Here is an 18,326-nt window from a genome sequence, read left to right as displayed (position 1 = left end):
CTCAGATGGAATTGCATTTCAAACAGTAGGCCTACCATCTGCAAACTGAAAATATGCCCACAAAAACTTAAATAAGCTTGACATTTATTAAGGGGAAAATGGCTATTCAAAAAAGGTTTACTGGAAGCGATCATTGTCAATATCAACGAAAAATGCGACCATTCGGTTGCAGTCAAGAGGCCTGCGTGGAAAAGCTGACTACTGCTGTGTGGGAATCGCAGGAGCTAACCAGTTGAAGGGTGTACAAAAATACAGGGTCTTGATATCACATCCTGGAAACATACCTAGATACATGTTTGGAGCCAACATTGTGTATGTAGTTTACGGAGTTTTAGGTAATAGGTAAGCTGAGTGGAACTACCACAACCTACTACCCAGCAAACATGTGACCGACGGGCCAGCAGCGGCCCACCAGCGGCTGGCTGGGGTTTTGCTCATCGTTTTACCAGCGGCAGCCTACTCACGCTACAGGCAAAGCACACCCAATAAGATAAGTCACTCCATTAAGAGACGGACAAAACACTTTCTTCATCAAGAGGATGTACTTCCTGTGGCAGCTGAAAAAGTTCAACCTGCCAAGGATGATGGTGCACTTTTACATAGCCATCATCATCCTTTCCATAAACCTGATTCTGATTCATAACTTAGATTGAGCTTTTTTATTTTAATATTGCACAATATTGTAAAATTCTTCAAACTAACAGGAACAATAAACACAGAAACACAATTTAAACAAATGAACATAAAACAATTATTAATTTACTACAATTAACTTAAAAGTAGGTCGTTTGATAACAAATAGAATATCCTGAATAATATATATATATATATATATATATATACATAATATGCTGTCCTGCAGCAAAGACCTGGGAGCTTGTCTATTTCCGCTTGGTGTAATTGGTGTACATGTTGTTCAACCAGTATCTCCTCCTGGCATCCAAACTGAATCGGCATCGCCATTTCAATTTGGCTAGTCTGTTCTCCGTAATTAGGTAATTATTCTTGAGCTTATGGGTTGGTGCTGGCCTGGTGAGGGCTACAAAACCTGGAGAGGAGATGCATATCAAGAGGGAGGGAGAGCGAGAGGAGGGGGAAAGGGAGGTCAGAGAGAGATTAAACGAAAATTCAGAAGTGGTCAAGTCAAAATGTACACAGTATATCATTATAATAATTTTTTGTGTGATTTTTATAATGTGATCTTTATTCTCACAGGTCTGCGTTCTTAATGTGGGGGTGTGCAGAGACGTGCTCAGCATTTATATTTCTGCGGCCTTGTTGTGTAGATAGCCTTTGCATATTTTGCACTACACAGCGCTGTCACGCAAAATTGTGGTTTGTTCACTTGCAGTGCAGGAAACGATTGATAAACGAAACAATGATTGCATTAAAGTTTAAAGTAGAATAATTAAAGATTAAATTATAAAACAATGATTGTTCCCCTGATATAGCTGGGTAGCTAGTAGCTATTTAGTTACCTTCCTATGTTGGGAAGACAAAACGAAACTTTTGCGTTTCAGACAACTAGTGAAATTGTATGAAGAGGAGGAGATGTACCATGAGTCGGAATAACTTATTTTGCTAAAGTTAATTAGAAACAGAGACAGAAAACGCAAAAGGAGGTGGTCAAAGAGTGCAACATGAATGAAGAGATGCGATACAAATTTAGACGGAAATCCATACTCTGTGTAACCCCTCCCTCCGCCATCCAACCAATCATTGTTTGCGGTTGACATAGTAGCTACGCGCTTTTAGACTTTTGAGCTGTTGCACGTAGCCTATGCGGCCAGGCTGTGTGGTCCTGCGTGGCTTTATGCGGCGTCCACGGATCCTATAAGTTTGAAGTTTAAATCAGGCTTAACAGAAGCCCCAACACATTTGTGTGCTGACTGGTAAGTGCAATTCTCATGTCATGACATGGCGGGAACAATCATTTTTACTGTAAAAAGCTAGTATGTTTTGATAAACATAACTAATTGCATATTCACACGAGCGAAAATGATCATATTATATAACTTTGATAGTTCTAAACTATTTGGCTAATGGTAGGCTAAGCCATTGATCAATAGCTAATAATAAGGTAGGCCTAATAAGGAGATGATGGCATGGGCGGGGGCTTTTATGATAATTGGATTCACAATAGTGTAACCGATCGTTCTTGAAGGCTTCTAATTTAAAATAATGATATGCGCGGACAGACTACAGGGCTCCATGACTTCTCAATTCGGCCGGCCACACTTTATTGTCTCCACTCGCTTTGCACATGACTTCCTCCTTCACAAGCAAAGTCCCCCATTTCTAGCACAATAACAGGCCACTCAATAAAATAGCTTACAATAGAATTTCTGAAATATCGAGAGGTGTGCATTTTACAACTTCTTACATCTGACTGCAATGAATGCCCATTTTTCTACAAAGAGTGTGTGAACGTAACAAGAAGCTAAATTACATTTATTATTGAGCTTTAAGTAGGCCCATCAGAATGTAATGCTTGTAATGTTGGGTAACTGGATTGAGTAAGGTACAACGTTGAAAGGAACTGTTGAGACCAAATCCATTGATTCACTGAATCATTTATTGACTATGTGTTCAATCACAAAAGGGGGGATAGGATCGCACCTTTCAAACAGCCTGAAAGATGCATTCATGGCTTATCAGCATAAAAAATTGAGAAGGAAAGAAATCCTGTGCACAACGCAATGCCCAAGATTAGCTTATTTAATTATATTTAGTCTGTAGTCCGTAAAGGGAACAAAACATATCGGCTAGGCCATTCAAAATTGTCTGTCAGGCTGGTTGTAGTAGATAGGCCGCTTAGTTGATGCAACTTTAGTTTTATATGCGCTACTGCCCTTGCGAAACCCGCCATCCACACTTGGAACTGGAGTCCCAATGTTACAGTAATAGCCTACATAAAACCACAATAGACATTCTCAACTAGTATGATATTGACTACTGTCTAGTATTATAGGCTGCACTGCATATCTTGTCATTCTGAAAGTTGTTACATATGATAGGCTATAGCCTATTCAATTTAACTTATAGCATCAACATGTAGGCTAACATCATGTAAGCCTATAGCCTAGAAGTTCCTAATTACTAATTACACATGACTTTAATTTTTGCAATACTTGGAACATGTCCTGATAATAACTGAAGAACATTAGGGCCTACATGTTTTGCCAGTATAACTGGATCTAATTAGAGCATTGAATGTTTATGATGTTGCTGTGTGTTTAAACTTAAGACTGTGGACCACAACGCAATCTTGAAATGTTGATAATGTTGGGATACTATAGACCAACTGAAGTCTAACCCGCAACATGTTTGACATCCTTTAGCCAATAAATGACATTTTGCTAAAAGATTGAAGGGCTACACAACAAACGCTGATGAAATTATGACTGACTATCAACACTGAAATGAATGACAGATTGACAAAGGCACGTTCATTTTCCGTGCCTTTGCTCCGTGCAAGCTTTGTCAATCTCTCATTCATTTCAGTATTGATAGCCAGCGATCAATAAGTGTAAGTCAATTTGAGCCCTATCCGCGCTATAAGTAGGGAAAACCAGCTCTGCGCTTCTTGTGTTATGATTTTTTTTAGGTTTAAGTGTGCTCTTTCCAGCTCCCAAAGTCACTAAACAGGTTGTGTGTCAAAGGGTCATATCACAACATATGACCAAGGTCAACACACAACACACCAGTACGTGGAGGTGGGTAGCATGGGGGGGTGGGTAGGAAGGGGTAGTCACACACACACACAGCAGGGCCACTCACCAGAGGTCATGGTGTGGCTCTCACCGACCGGCTTCTGGTTGGGGCCATCCTGGATATCTAGAGAGAGAAATACATTCCACTTTAGTCAGGGCTAGCTGTAGGTGTGTGCGATGTGCATATGAGGTGTGTGTCTTTGTGTGCGTATACTGTATGTGTAGGGATGTGGTGTGTTGGTGTGCATGCATGTGTGTGTAACTGAAACAGGCTGGTGTGGTGTGAGTATGTGTGACTAACCCTGCGTATTGTTTGACTAACCCTGTGTGTGTGTGTGTGACTGACCCAGCACAGTGTGCGGGCCTGTTAGGGCCACACCCCAGGCCTGTGCAGCGTGCTGCAGCAGCAGAGTGCTGATCTGACGGTGTGCCTGGGCGTCCCAATGCACGTTGTCTTTGACGCGGTGCTGCAGCTGGGAGCGGAAATGAATGTGCAGGTCCAACACATCCAGCCCAAACCCACTTGCCACGCTGCTTGAGACTGCATTGGCCTCGACAATGTCCTCGCGCATTGTCGAGCCAATGTGGGCTATCTGCGGGTTTGGAGGTCAAGGGTCAGGGTTCAATATGGCCATGGAAGAGCCAGGAAGATTATGTTCAATAGGCTCTTTTATTGATTGATTTGATTCCTTAATTGTTTATTGATTCATTTGTTCCTTGGATTAAACATTAATCAATTAATAAACAATGGAATTAATTGATTAATCAAGGTCATATTGAACTGCCAGTACTTCCTGTGTTTGATGAATCCAACTAATGAATCAAACAATCAAGGAAATATTGATTAGCCTTTGTAAACTTCTGACTTTCTGTGTATGTATGTGTACGTGCCTGTGTGCTTAAATGTGTGTGTGTACATGCATATGCACGTGTGTTTACCTCGGGCACTAGGAACCCGCCCCTGATGTTGTTTCCTACTGGCATAGTGAGGGTCCAAACCACCAGGCTCTCCTTAGGGAGGATGCTCTTCAGCTGCGTGAAGAACTTCCCGAGGTTATCCCTGTAGTTCAACTCCCATGGACGGTTCCATCTGAGACATACACACATGCAGTGACACATAGATACACACCCAGGGACACACACGCAAAGATGCATAAACACACACAAGGACACGCACACACTTTGCTATTTCAACATTTTCTAGGATAATAGTTTGAAATTGATCTAATGCAGGGGTGGGGAACCTTTTTTCTGCCAAGGGCCATTTGGATATTTATAAAATCATTCGGGGGCCGTACAGAATCATCAACTTAAAAATGTGCCTGCCTTATTTGGTCAAACATTTAATTAACTCACCCCTAATGTGATGGCTGGAACTGCTTCTCTTTGGTGAGGTTTGTGATGTTAGCTGGCACAGATGCAGCCTGCATTTTTTGCTTATTGATCTGAGTCTTAATCAGGCGCAGAGCCATACGTTGTAAACATTCGGGGCTTAGCCCAAACCAGCAATGTATTCTGGGTTTGATTTGCTAGAAAAGAATTCCACACTTAGGCCTAATGCGTGTGCCCAGAGCGCGTACATTGCTAGGCAACGCTGCGCGCCTCCACAGTCCTCTTCCACATATTAAAATAGTGCTGCTGCCAACGAATAATGCACCTAATAATATGGTTCCTGCAGTGCCATGGCGGGCTTGACCAAATTTTTTTGTGGGCCGCATACGGCCCGCGGGCCGAACGTTCCCCACCCCTGATCTAATGGGCAGTGACAAGGTAAGTTTGCTTGTGTGAGACAACAAATACATTTGCCACCAAACATGCAAGATCACAGATTACTTTCATCAAAGAGCCCTGATTTGAGTAAGATGAAGTATCAAGGTGAACACATTGTAATGTGACACGTGTCAGTGCAAGTGAAACGTGACTAAAGGTTTCATATAAAGTAGAATGTTGTCTGTTTCAACCTGCTTAGTTTGCAACAATAATCTAAGCTTGCTTACTAGCTGGCTACTTTACTATCCATTTATGCAATTACAATAAACTGCTAATTAACAAAAATGTTCACTGTGATGTTTTCCTTCATTTCTTTGTGTGCTTTAAAAAAATTTCAACCCTGGGGTATGAAGTTTCACGTCCTGTGCATGTTTACATGTGTGCGTACGCATGTCTCAACACCACCACAAAACAAGGCGTTCACCTGGAGATGTCCCAGATGCAGGAGTTGACCACGACCAGGTCTGGTTTCAAACCACACCGGATGTCCTCCAGAATGCTCTCCACGTATTCCGAGAAGATCCGGGTGATGAAATAGAAGCGGACATGGTGGTTATCCGACCGATATTCACGCACCTCCCTATATCCAGTTGAGTTATTCATTGGCCCCCCCTCCAACAGGCAGTCATTTTCAAACTCCAACTCCCCCTTTGAAGAGGAAGAAGAGGGGGAGGAGAAGGTAGTTGATGAGGAATAGGGTGAGGCAGAGAAGGGGGAGGATGAGGGGGAGAGGGCGGAAGAGAAGGAGGATGAGGGGTATGGTGGGGCAAACAAACAAGCAACCAAATGATGTGAATCCCTTTACAGACCAGGACAAATTCTCAGATGCACTTGATTTGACTCACCCCATGCAATGAAATTATCAGTCTCAAAGATACTCAGTCAATTCAAACACACCTAATCTACTTTTCAATACATGTACAGTATGGCCACCATTATTTTGCCTTAATTATCTTGAGAGATTCACAGGTTGCCACTGGAGTCCATTCCTCCATGACAACATCACGGAGCTGGTAGATGTTAAAGACCTTGTGCTCCTCCACCTTCCATTTGTGGATGCCCCACAGATGCTCAATAGGGTTTAGGTCTGGAGACATGCTTGGCCAGTCAATCACCTATTGAGCATCTGTGGGGCATGTGTGGCTGTGTGTTGAGTTATTTTGAGGGGACAGCAAATTTACACTGTTATCTGTTCATTCACTTCTTTAAAAAAAAGTGGCTTCTTCTCAAGATTTACAGACCGTGCAGCTAATTTAATTCACAACACTTGAAAGGGGGGTTATTACTAATGAAAGTTAAAGTGGAGTTTATATTCCAGTGCGGATTAGACTCCAATTTACAAACTTTAAGTTTTCTTTCTGGGGGGGTGCGGTTTATACATGGACGGATTAAGAAACCATAGGCCCCTGGGCCTAGACGTGTCAAGGGCCACCCCTGCCCCCCCACCCCCCACCCCCCTCCCACCCCCCTGCAAAAAAAAAGATTATTTTTTCTTTTTTTCTATAAACTGTTCAAAATATATATTTTTTAAGATCATGTAAGGAATCTCACTTGTCCCCTAATTAAGGCCTACCAGTAAAACATATTTAAAGAATCATACAGTGAAATGTTATGATGTGTTATGATTGAGGGGCTCCATTCAGACAGATCAGGGGTGGATAACATCATAATGGGGTCTTCATGAAGAACAACTTTACAGAAATGCCACATAAACAGCACATTTGTATGTAGGTTGGGGGTGGGGGTGCTTAGACAGAGCTCTAATGCTATTGTTTTGCACTTCCTTTTTGGATTTCTCCCTACAGAGTTGAAGGGCCCACATTGCATGGAGTACTCAGCCCCTCTAAAGTCCTATAGATAAACTGAGGGGATAAACACTCACTTGAAAGGTATCATGATGGTTTCTTTGTGACATCTTCAAAGTGAATGTTTAGGCTATTCTTTAGTTTTTCAGTAGGACTTTTGGGGCCCTGTTATTGACATGAATGACTTAAGCCAAGCATATACTGGCTACGGAGCATCGTATCATATCAATACAAAGTTAATAACAGAGACTTCACGCAAAGGATCTGGTTTAGGGGCCCCCTGAGCTCATGGGCCCCTGGTGCCGGTAGGCTCGTTCGGTAATCCATCCCTCAGTAGGACTATTGGGGCCCTGTTACTGACATGAATGAATTAAGTCTAGCATATACCGACTACGCGCATCGTGTCATATCATCATATTCATATCAATACAATGTTAATAACAGCGACGTCACGCGCGGAGGCTCTGGTTTAGGGGCCCCCTGAGCTCATGGGCCCCTGGGCCTGGGCCCGGTAGGCCCGTTCGTTAATCCATCCCTGGGTTTATACACGTGGCTTATTTTCCGTGTCCGGTAATAAAATATTTACAAAAATGTGAGAGGTGTTTTGTGAAATACTGTACAATTGAGCTCTGTAATTACATTGGTCTAATAGCTGTACAACTACCTTTCCTGCATCAAATATAAACGGCATGTCGAGTTCACCTTTTTCTTTAACTGGGCCTGGGTGAGAAGGTTGTCCTTCTGTAGCAGAATCACCAAGTCTTTGTAGACTGACCGCTGGACTATGAAAAGGAAGCGATTTGTTTAAGTCAAAATCACTTTTATGAAACACAATAGTTAATTCAAAATGAGACTATAGCCTACTTGAGTCTCCGAGCACGATTACGAATTTCTTCCGAAGAAGATGGCTCGCCTGCCCGTGGTTAATTGTGTCATTCTTCATATCAAAACAAAGATAGTTTAATTAACATTATTGAAGTAAATGTAAACTGATGTCGTTAGGCCTTGCACTTGGTCCAACATTAGAGGTAAACTAGATGTGTTAACGGTTTTGGCTGTGAAAATCCCAAGTAGGCCTTTACTTACCATTGCTTTAAGCTATTGCGACTGAACTGTAGCCTACTGGTTTGCAAAGTGTGCATTTGTCTGTCGTGGCCCACTGAATGTACATTTTCTCTTTTTTTTAATAGCCTGAATCATTCAGTAGCCTATTCCAGGTATTCCTCAATTACCTTGTTTATAGTCATCAGAAGCCCTTATTTTTAATTTTTTCTTTATTATTATTTTTTTATAAATATCATTTTTGTATTGCTACCCATTTAATACACACATAGGTCTAAAATGACCCCCATTCATTTCATATGATATTTCTTGTATGGCTGTGAGTTTCTTTGCCAAATCATGGCAATCAATTTATTTCAGAATTAAACATTTCAAGCATTCATCAAATATGTTGTTTTTGATTGCCACAAATAGCCTACTTATTTTTATTTTCTTACTTTATATAATCAACCATTGTTTTTGTGCTACTACCTTCAGTTTACTGACATGGGTCTAGAATATAAGAGTTCCTTATTGTTAAATCAATAGAAGACTACTTTGATTAGGTCATCCATTTCTGCAGATAGAAGACACATGGAATTGACATTGAGTTTTGGTTATATTGATCGTTTTCCGTCGGATAACCTAAAGTTCCATCTATTCAACGTTGGGTTTGATTGTTTGTTCAACATCGTTCAAACCTGTTGTATGATAAATATAACTTCGAACTTTAACATAGCTCTTAACGTACGTAGAATAGGGCATTGGCAGCATCTAGACCTGGACACATTTAAAAGTGCGCGATGCAAGCTTCTTTTAAACTTGGTTCGTTTTTCTACATTGGGATTATAGCCTTTTATAATTCAGTAAAAGGGTGAATCTCCCAAGACTTTCATTTCCAAAGACCAATAATCACAGGATATCACAGTTCTTCATTAGTCAACATAACTGTAATATTTTGGGAAATAATACATAAGAAATTGGCCTGTTGAAGCAACTGAGGCAACATTGAAGCAGCACAGCTGGCAGTGGATGCTAATGCGATCTAGGAATTCAGCCTCCTGGCCATGAACTTCCCATGCTAGCCTTCATCTTCCAGCAGTTTTAACAGTGGGATGTCTTGTCCATACCACCTTTTCAAGAAGCTTGGAGCTCTCCCTTGCTGCTCAGATGGAAGACCAGGTAAAAGAATGAGAGACGGAAGAAAATGTGCAGCCAATTCTAGATATATTCATTCTTTGAATTCTAATACAAGATCATTTCCATGGGTTTACTATTTACAACAATGACACCTGGTCCCTGTTTCTACAACTGTATGAAAAAGTGAGTAATTATATTAGCTTGCTCCGTAAATGAAATACTGAAACATAAAATATACATAGCTTTCAGGTCCTAAAGCAAACAGTTCATTTGAAGCATCGGACCAGAATTGCATTTACGAGGTATGTGTAGTATTATACAGATACCAATATACAGTTACCGATATACAGTGAGGAAAATAAATTGATCCCCTGCTGATTTTGTACGTTGCACCAAGTACTAAGTCAGGTTTTGCAGAGGGATCAAATACTTATTTCACTCCTTAAAATGCAAATCATTTTCAAAAAATGACTGATTATTTCTTTGTCAGTGGGAAAACATACACAATCAGTAGGGGTGATGTTTTCCCCTCACTGTACATGCACTTCACGAGTTGAGTAATCACACCATAGATTGAATAGATAACTTTTATTGAAGCAGGGCCGGTGGTAGAGTCAAGCCCGATGGTGGAGGAGGCTGGTAGCAGAAACGAGCCTGGAGCGGTTGGTAGAGGCCGGTAGCAGAGCCGGGCCTGAGGTCCGGGCATGGACTTGGGGTGTGGCAGAGTCCTAATGGGTCACGGCCAAGCAGCAGCTCGAGCAGATCCCCTGGGAAGCCTGGATAGATGACAGGGAGAAGCAGAGAAGAAAGGGAAGGGTGGGAGGGTGACAACAACATGCTAGCATAAGGACCAGAGGAACGGAAGATACTTTATACAAGGGGAGTTGGGTCGCATTCTTCCGTGCTTTACTGGGATGATGTGTATTAGTTGATTGGACACTGGGCTGATGCGTATTAGTTAACATCTACATTTACATTTATGCATTGAGCAGAGGCTTTTATCCAAAGCGACTTCCAAGAGAGAGCTTTACAAAAGAGCATAGGTCACTGATCATAACAACGAGGTAGTCCCAAACATTGCAAGCAGCCAAAACATGAAGCATACATTGTGAAAAAACTAAACAAGTGCCAAAAGGGAAGACCCATAAGAGCATGCAGTTATACAAGTTACAAATTAAAACAACATGAACCACAAAAAGTACAGGACTGTACCTGTAGAAGAACAATCAACAGTAAAATATTTCACAGCGAGTACAAGACTTAACTTCCTTATAACTAACCTACAAGAGCAACAAGTCACTCAATAAGAGTCATTGTGATCCTGGAGGAAACTAACATCAGGTCCAGCCAAGCATTCCTAAGTGCCATTGTACTCCCGGAACAAGTGCGTCTTGAGCCTTTTCTTGAAAGTGGGGAGACAGTCAGTGTCCCTGATGGAGGTGGAGTTTGATTGGAGAAGGAGTCTTGGTGTGCCACCTTCCTCCCGAACTTCAGTTAACCCTTTCATGCCTAACTCCATTATAAGTTAATACATAATTATTTGTAGTAAAGAGTATGAATATAATTTACATGTAAATATAAAGTGACTAGATATGTGGTCTGAGTGTAGTTTTGTAATGTGGTGGTGCAGTTTCAGTGCCTGTTGGTGCAGGAGCGGAGGTGGGATCTCTGGTGATGCCCCGAGCCCTCCACAGGCTCTCCTCAGGAAGATGAGGTGTTGAGGGACCAGGAGAGCTCCTCAGAGATGTGGACAGCCAGGAATTTGAAACCGGAAACATAAAGATACATTTTATTAGGCTAACACTTGTTTTACAGCAGTATTTAGCAGATCAATATCTTATAATGATTCTTGAGGTCAAAAGTTACTTTGAGAGAATACATGTGAACAATAGGCTACTAGTCATTAAAGTACAGTTCTACAATATAGATTTTTCAATGTAAAATACATTGCAGTGCAATCATGTAAATAAAATCATCTTAACAGCAATGGGTATATCAGAATCAATAACAAAACAAGTGTTATATTTATTGTATGTCATGAACATTTACTGTTACAAATGTGACTGGTTCATCCTACTCTGTTGTTCACACTTATCTTATAACGTTGCTGCTTTCTCAGCCTGCACTATGTCTGCACTGGATTTCTGAGTTTCCTAAATGCATTTTAAAATAATATCTTAATAAACAAAATGACCTAATGAGAAGTACATGCAATGCATTTGTTTGTTCAGATTTTTTTTATTTTTATACGTAGGTAATTTAGGTTTTATGGAGCTGTACTAGGCCTACATCATCTGGACTGGACCTCTGAGCAATTAAAAATGTGTTAATTATATGATGCATACATCATACATCATCGAAGTATAAGTGTGAATGATAACAACTGTAGCTAGCGTTTTGGGCCATGTTCCTGTTCTCTGAATTGGGTTGTCTACAAGGACGTAGGTTTGGTCCCATCTTTGGTAGGAACAATTTTTTAAATCAAGATTAATCTCACTGTAATCTTGGAATTAATCTAGATCAAAATGGCTCATTTGAATTCCAGCAAAGGCATTCAGAATAGGTGTGCTACCCAAATAATGACTAAAGATAAGTCTTTGAGAACGGGTTTCTCAAGCCAGGTGGGCGAAGAATTTAGTTAACTTCCCCTGCGCTACATCAGTGCTTGGCCCGGCATCTTCCGCATTAGCTAAAGGATGCTTTGCGCTTCGGTGGTATTTGAGACTGGAAGAACTTGTATAGTAAAGTAATTCCGCATCGCAGGTGCAAACAACCTTAGTCTCGTCGAGGTTTCCATTGGGAAGCTTCTTAAAAATACATTTTCCCTGAAGCAAACCCGGCGGCTTCATAGCTGCATCCATGTTAGCACGTCGCGTTTGATGTGGTAATTTCATACACAAGGCATACACACAGGTTCGAAGACTCGTTCTCGCCCCAGTTCCAGCACAGTAATTCATCAATTTAATACAGACACTAACCATGCTTAGTTGACTGCTGACATTGGTTGAGATATCAGGGATAACCATATTACTATCCAAGGGATCATATAGGCCTATTACTAGTTAATATCACTTTTGAGTTGCTAGCCTGCTGGTACTAGGCTAAACACACGGTCCCATTATGTGGGTTGGTAGCTCCTTCTGGCTTCAACAAGACCAGCTGCTACTAACACAATGGTCGAAAGATTGCAGACGCTAGGGATAGATTTAATACAAGCAAAAGTGACATGCTCTAGCTACTACACTAACAACTTTCAAAACATGTTTCCATTGTAGAATGGGTGGCGATGTAAGGCTAGCAGGTTTGCACGGGTAGTTTTCCAACTAGATAACTAACAACGACCTTTATAGCTACTTTCGCTCTGGGTGGTGAAAAAACTTCTGATATCTCTTCTTTTTGGGTGACATTTTCCTATCTACAAAGCACAAAAGGGTCAAAAATATCAATGCTGAGACCAAACGAAATACTAATGAGGCTTTATTATTTTCTGGCGTATTTAGTAGTTTTTGATAGTTGTTCCGAAGTGTTCAAACACTAGGTTTGTGGTATTTATTAGCGAAGCTTATAGTATAGGTTACAGTAGTGTTTTGTATATTTAACCTAGCTCTAGTGTAATCAACTGTTTAGTAGTAGTAGTGTAATAGTAGTGTTTTGTATTTAAGTCTAGCCTACAACACAGTTGAGTAGCTAGACTGGGTTTTAGCGTCAGTTACAGTAGTAGTTAATTACCTAGCCTTAAGGCTGACTTTCAACAACAATCACAGCGCACTTTATTGGCAGGTGAGTACACTGCCAGGTGTATGCAGCTATAATGTTATTAACGTTAAGTTTTTAATGTGGGTTTGAGTGAAGTAAACGTAAAGCCTGACATTTGGTAAGGTCAGGTTCGCTATGCTAATGTGACATTTGAATAACCTCTGAGTCTGAGCTAACGGCTATAATCAGACGCATTGCGCGAGCGAATGAACCAGAGCCATAGAAAAATGGCTCTGGAATGAACTAGTTATGGCTAGCGAGCTGGGCGTCAACGTTAATTTAGGCAACATATAGCCTTACGATACTGACTATAACCTTTCAAATACACGACATGATGATAACTGATAAACAAATATTCATGTGACAATACAACTATTTATCTAAAGCATACCATAGTTTAGCATGTGAGATAAACACTTACCACTTCAGCGTGTTCATCACGATCACGAATGACTGCCCTTGCTGAAGTTCAGTTCCTCAACTGGTATCGAAGCAAGTAGAAAAGTGGCAGGTACTTGACCTGTTTAAAGCAGAACCCCACCCCACCCGCCGCCCCTCAGCTTGAAGCAACGGCCCCGGTGGATGTAGGTAGTATTGCATTTACGGTTAGGCACCAGGCTCTTCCGGTCGTTTTTATCCTTTTAACTCTAGTCAACATTTACAAAACGATCTCCCCCAATAATTTGTGTTCGATTCCCGAACCTGGCTCATACTACTAACTTTTTCATAGAATAATTTTTCCAGATTTTTGCTAAATTTGAAACCAATCCTCAATGGGTAAACTAGCACCCCATTTAATCAAGAAAAGTTGCCTGGAAACGTGTTCGCGGATACGGACAGGGGACGTGCACAAATGGAACATCAGCAAATCGCTGATTTACCTGAGCTGAATGAAAACAAGGACTTGATCATCTACAGTTGCCTGCCTTTATTGTTGCACGTTTGATAAATGGTTGCACACATACGTATGAAGGTTGTTTGTAGAGTTTATTTTCGTTATTTTAAAGCAGATTTAACCATTTTGTATTGAACGCGCATTATGCTCATGATGGCATGACAAACGTAATCAGCCTTTGCCATAATATAATATCGTGGCATGTTACGGCGTCATTATAGAAACACGTTATTCTGGAGCAAAGACGAAGATGGATAAATCATGTCTGATAACCACAACATTGTTATGGTCGTTATATTGTTAGAACTTTGTCAGTTAACACCTAAACGATGATATTAACAATAAGATCGTAATAGTAAGCAACACTGATCATCATCATAATCCAGCTTCAGTTCACAAACTCGAGACTGGTTGTCGCAAAGTATGACGTAACCAGTTAGTTGCAAGCTTGCACAAGTCTCGGAGCTAGGGAATCCAACATGGCGGTGTGTATTGCTGTCATCGCTTAAGTTAAGATAATTACCCCTTGTACATCAAGAGTGTTCCTACTCAAAATGAGTTGAAGTTCCACTACACGGTGCGCACATCTTTGGACGTGGTCGAGGAGAAGATATCCGCTGTTGGGAAAGCAATGGCAGACCAAAGGGAACTCTACTTTGGCCTGCTCTCCCCCACAGACTGAGGACTATAAAGTATATGGGTATGTTACTAACTCCAAGGTGAAGTTTGTAATTGTGGTGGACTCATCTAACACATCATTACGGGACAATGAGATAAGAAGTATGTTTAAAAAATTACACACTCCTTCACTGATGTGATGTGCCACCCATTCTACAATCCTGGGGACCCTATTCAGTCCAAGGCTTTTGATGGCAGGCATCCCAAGTCTCCCGGAAGGTCCGGGAGGGGGATGTACGTGCTGGTCAGGGTTGCCAGGTCTGTGTGACAAAACCAGCCCAATGACAAATCAAAACCAGCCCAAAACCAGCCCAATGGTCGATAAAACCAGCCCAAAAACCAGCCCAATATCAGAACTCAAAATATGCCCCTGCCAAACCATATACACTGCTTTTAAAGTCCAACAGCATTGTAATCATTGCCAAATGTATTGTAATATCTACAAAGTCACACCAATTTTTTAGTATGCCAGCATTAAAAGTGGTTTTCAGGAGGTTTTCTCAGGAAACTGAGAGCATTAGGCACGTGTGTACACGCAAAGTACGTGTGTATGTGGGCGTGTCCCATGTCCATGTGTGTACATGCTAATCTGGAGTCAGTTTAGTAGGATTTGGGTATAAATACATTATTTCATTTAAAATATGGATTTTTATATTAAGATATTCATGTAATTTGCCTGCAAAATACGTCTACCCAAACCAGCGGACAAAAAATTAAACCGGCGGCAACACTTCAAAAGTAGCCCAATTCCGCGGGAAAACCGCGAACCTGGCAACACTGGTGCTGGTTGAGGGGGGATTGCGTCAGGATTGTGGGGGGGGCAAGTTTCCAATTAATGCTCCCCAGTGTTCATCCAAACTGTACATACCACCCTGAAACATCTTACATTAGGCTACATATTCCATTGTTTGTCAAAATTTAGCCTCAGGTCTAAAATCTGTGAAATAAATATCAGTGAAAAAAAAAATGAAAAAAAAGTCTCTGAGCTAGGAAAAAGGCGAGCCACTTCTACTCTAGACTGGAAGAGCCGTAACTGGAAAGATGGCGCCGTCCGGTTTCGCGCTCTTGCTTGCCTCATAGGAATGAATGGGGACGCCATCTTGGAAGACAGAAGTAGCTGCAGAGAATGGCTGTGTCTACTACCGCACACTTTATGAAGTACACTGCAATACAGTGCCCTGCAAAACAGTGCACTTACATATTCAGTGCACTCTGTCGCTGATAAGTGCTGTCTTAAATGGAATACTGCTACGTTAAACACTTGGTGGACGTGACGGACGCAAATCTGCTCGCCACACCCGCAAAACCTGCCAAAATGAACGCGCTTCTCCACTTAAGTGGAAAAAGCTGCCGAAAGGGCTCCTCCTTTTCCGCTACGTAGCCAAGATGGCGCCCGTTTAGGGCGAGTAGTGTCCATTATTGTACACAGTGTTTTTGGACCGTTTGCAGTGCGCCATCCTGGTACTTTCAGTGCACTGAATTATTCTGGTTTTGGGAGTGAAGCGCCCTAAGCACTGAAAGTCAGTGCTCGAAGTGCACAAGTGCGCGGTAGTAGACACAGCCAATGTCTAATAAAGAGAGAACTCCCACTCTCGGGAAACTTCCGGGTTCTGAACTGGTTGCAGTTCCACTCAAGTTCCATATGAGGGCGCTAACGGTCGAGTGCAGAAAGAATGGAGGTCTATGGAGCTATACCCCTCAAAATCCACTTTTCTCAAGATATAATTTTTTGTCTAGTGATTTGAATTCTGAAATCGAAAGGGGAGGCAAAAAAACCACACACCACTGGGTGTTAGATTTTTTTTAAAGTCGCCTTTCTGTTCTAAAAAGCCTTTGAAAATGGCATTGACGTCATACATATCGTACGACCAGAGCTACCGCTTGACGGCAAGCTCTGGTTACTTCCACTTTACTCTCGAGGCATCGACAACACAGCTGACAGGTTAGGCTCTCCCTGTCGATACACATGTTAGAAAGAGTTTGCTAATGCGCTAAGGCTTGCTAATGTTGTTGCTAATGTTGCTAATGCTCTGACATTCTGGTTCTGCTTCGGATGCCATCAAGCGGGATCTCTGGTCATAGTGTGTCCTCCACTAACCAATCAACATGCGTTAGCAGAATGCTAGCTTGTTATGGGCAACAACGACTTACCCTGTAAGAAATCGAAAGGACATAAGTACTCGTTCATTCAATTTTTGACCTGTAATCCATGTTGAACATGCAAAAACTATAATCAAATCTGAGATTTATCAACGACAATCAGGCGAAAGAGACAAATTTAGCCGTTTAGCTCCATAGACTCCCATTCATTTTGCACTCGACCGCGATCACTCCCAGTGGAACTCTGGTGGAACTGCAACAAAATTCGGTACAATGGGGCTTAATAGGGAGTGGGCAGACTCTCCTTAAAAAGGCTCTGGTAGCTGTGTCTATTACATTTACATTTAGTCATTTAGCAGACGCACTTATCCAGAGCGACTTACAGTAAGTACTGGGACATTCCCCCTGAGGCAAGTAGGGTGAAGTGCCTTGCCCAAGGACACAATGTCATTTGGCACGGCCGGGAATCGATCTGGCAACCTTCAGATTACTAGACTGATTCCCTAACCGCTCAGCCACCTGAGTCCCCCCTATTTACATTTACATTTATTCATTTAGCAGACGCTTTTGTCCAAAGCGACTTCCAAGAGAGAGCTTCACAAAGTGCATAGGTCACTGATAATAACAACAAGATAGCCCCACAGCATTGCGGGTAGTCAAAAACAAGAAGTACATATTGTGAACAACCAAAAAATAGTGCTAAAGGGAAGAAACCATAAGAGCATGTAGTTAAACAAGTTAAAATTACACAACATTGATCTCTAAGTGCAGGTGTACCTGTAGGAAAGCAATAAAAATAGGATTAACTAAAAAAGAAGAATACAACAGTTTAAATCAGCTACCACTAACCAACAAGAGCAACAGTCTAAGCAAGAGTCATTGTGAACCTTGAGGAAACTAGCGTTGGATTCAGCAAACCATTCCTAAGTACCATTGTACTCCCGGAACAAGTGCGTCTTGAGCCTTGTCTTGAAGGTGGAGAGACAGTCCGTGTCTCTGATGGAGGTGGGGAGTTGATTCCACCACTGGGGTGCCAGGCAGGAGAAGAGCTTGTGCTGGGACCGGGCGGTCTTGAGAGGTGGGACCACCAGGCGGTTGTCTGAAGAAGACCGTAGGTGGCGGGTGGGGGTGTAAGGCTGCAGGAGAGACTTGATGTAGTCGGGCGCAGTTCCATTCACTGCTTGGAAGGTCAGTACCAGGGTCTTGAATCTGATGCGGGCCGTTATGGGTAGCCAGTGGAGGGAGATGAGGAGCGGGGTAACGTGGGAGCGTCTGGGTAGATTGTAGACCAGACGGGCCGCTGCGTTCTGAATTCTCTGAAGAGGGCGGGTTGCGCATGATGGGAGACCGGCGAGCAGCGAGTTGCAGTAGTCCAACTTGGAGAGGACAAGTGCTTGGACAAGCAGCTGGGTGGAGTGCTCAGACAGG

The 18,326-nt window shown here is 42.0% G+C and overlaps 1 protein-coding gene and 1 pseudogene across 1 annotated transcript; one reads left to right on the top strand and one right to left on the bottom strand.

Annotated features, from left to right (window-relative positions):
• Positions 1 to 881: 881 nt before the first annotated feature.
• On the bottom strand, positions 882 to 8,231 carry LOC124486916 (PC-esterase domain-containing protein 1A-like). The gene is made up of 7 exons (XM_047048795.1): positions 8,153 to 8,231; positions 7,991 to 8,070; positions 5,908 to 6,131; positions 4,653 to 4,803; positions 4,060 to 4,306; positions 3,781 to 3,837; positions 882 to 1,048 (listed from the first exon to the last, which is right to left on the bottom strand). The coding sequence occupies exons 1-7, from the start codon at positions 8,229 to 8,231 to the stop codon at positions 882 to 884; spliced, it is 1,005 nt and encodes a 334-aa protein (XP_046904751.1).
• A 6,368-nt stretch (positions 8,232 to 14,599) lies between these two features.
• Positions 14,600 to 15,066, top strand: LOC124486915 (annotated as a pseudogene).
• The last annotated feature ends 3,260 nt before the right edge of the window (positions 15,067 to 18,326 follow it).

Source organism: Hypomesus transpacificus, chromosome 25, assembly GCF_021917145.1.
Source record: "Hypomesus transpacificus isolate Combined female chromosome 25, fHypTra1, whole genome shotgun sequence".
NCBI classification, from domain to species: domain Eukaryota; kingdom Metazoa; phylum Chordata; class Actinopteri; order Osmeriformes; family Osmeridae; genus Hypomesus; species Hypomesus transpacificus.
This window is presented reverse-complemented; position numbering and strand designations above follow the sequence as displayed.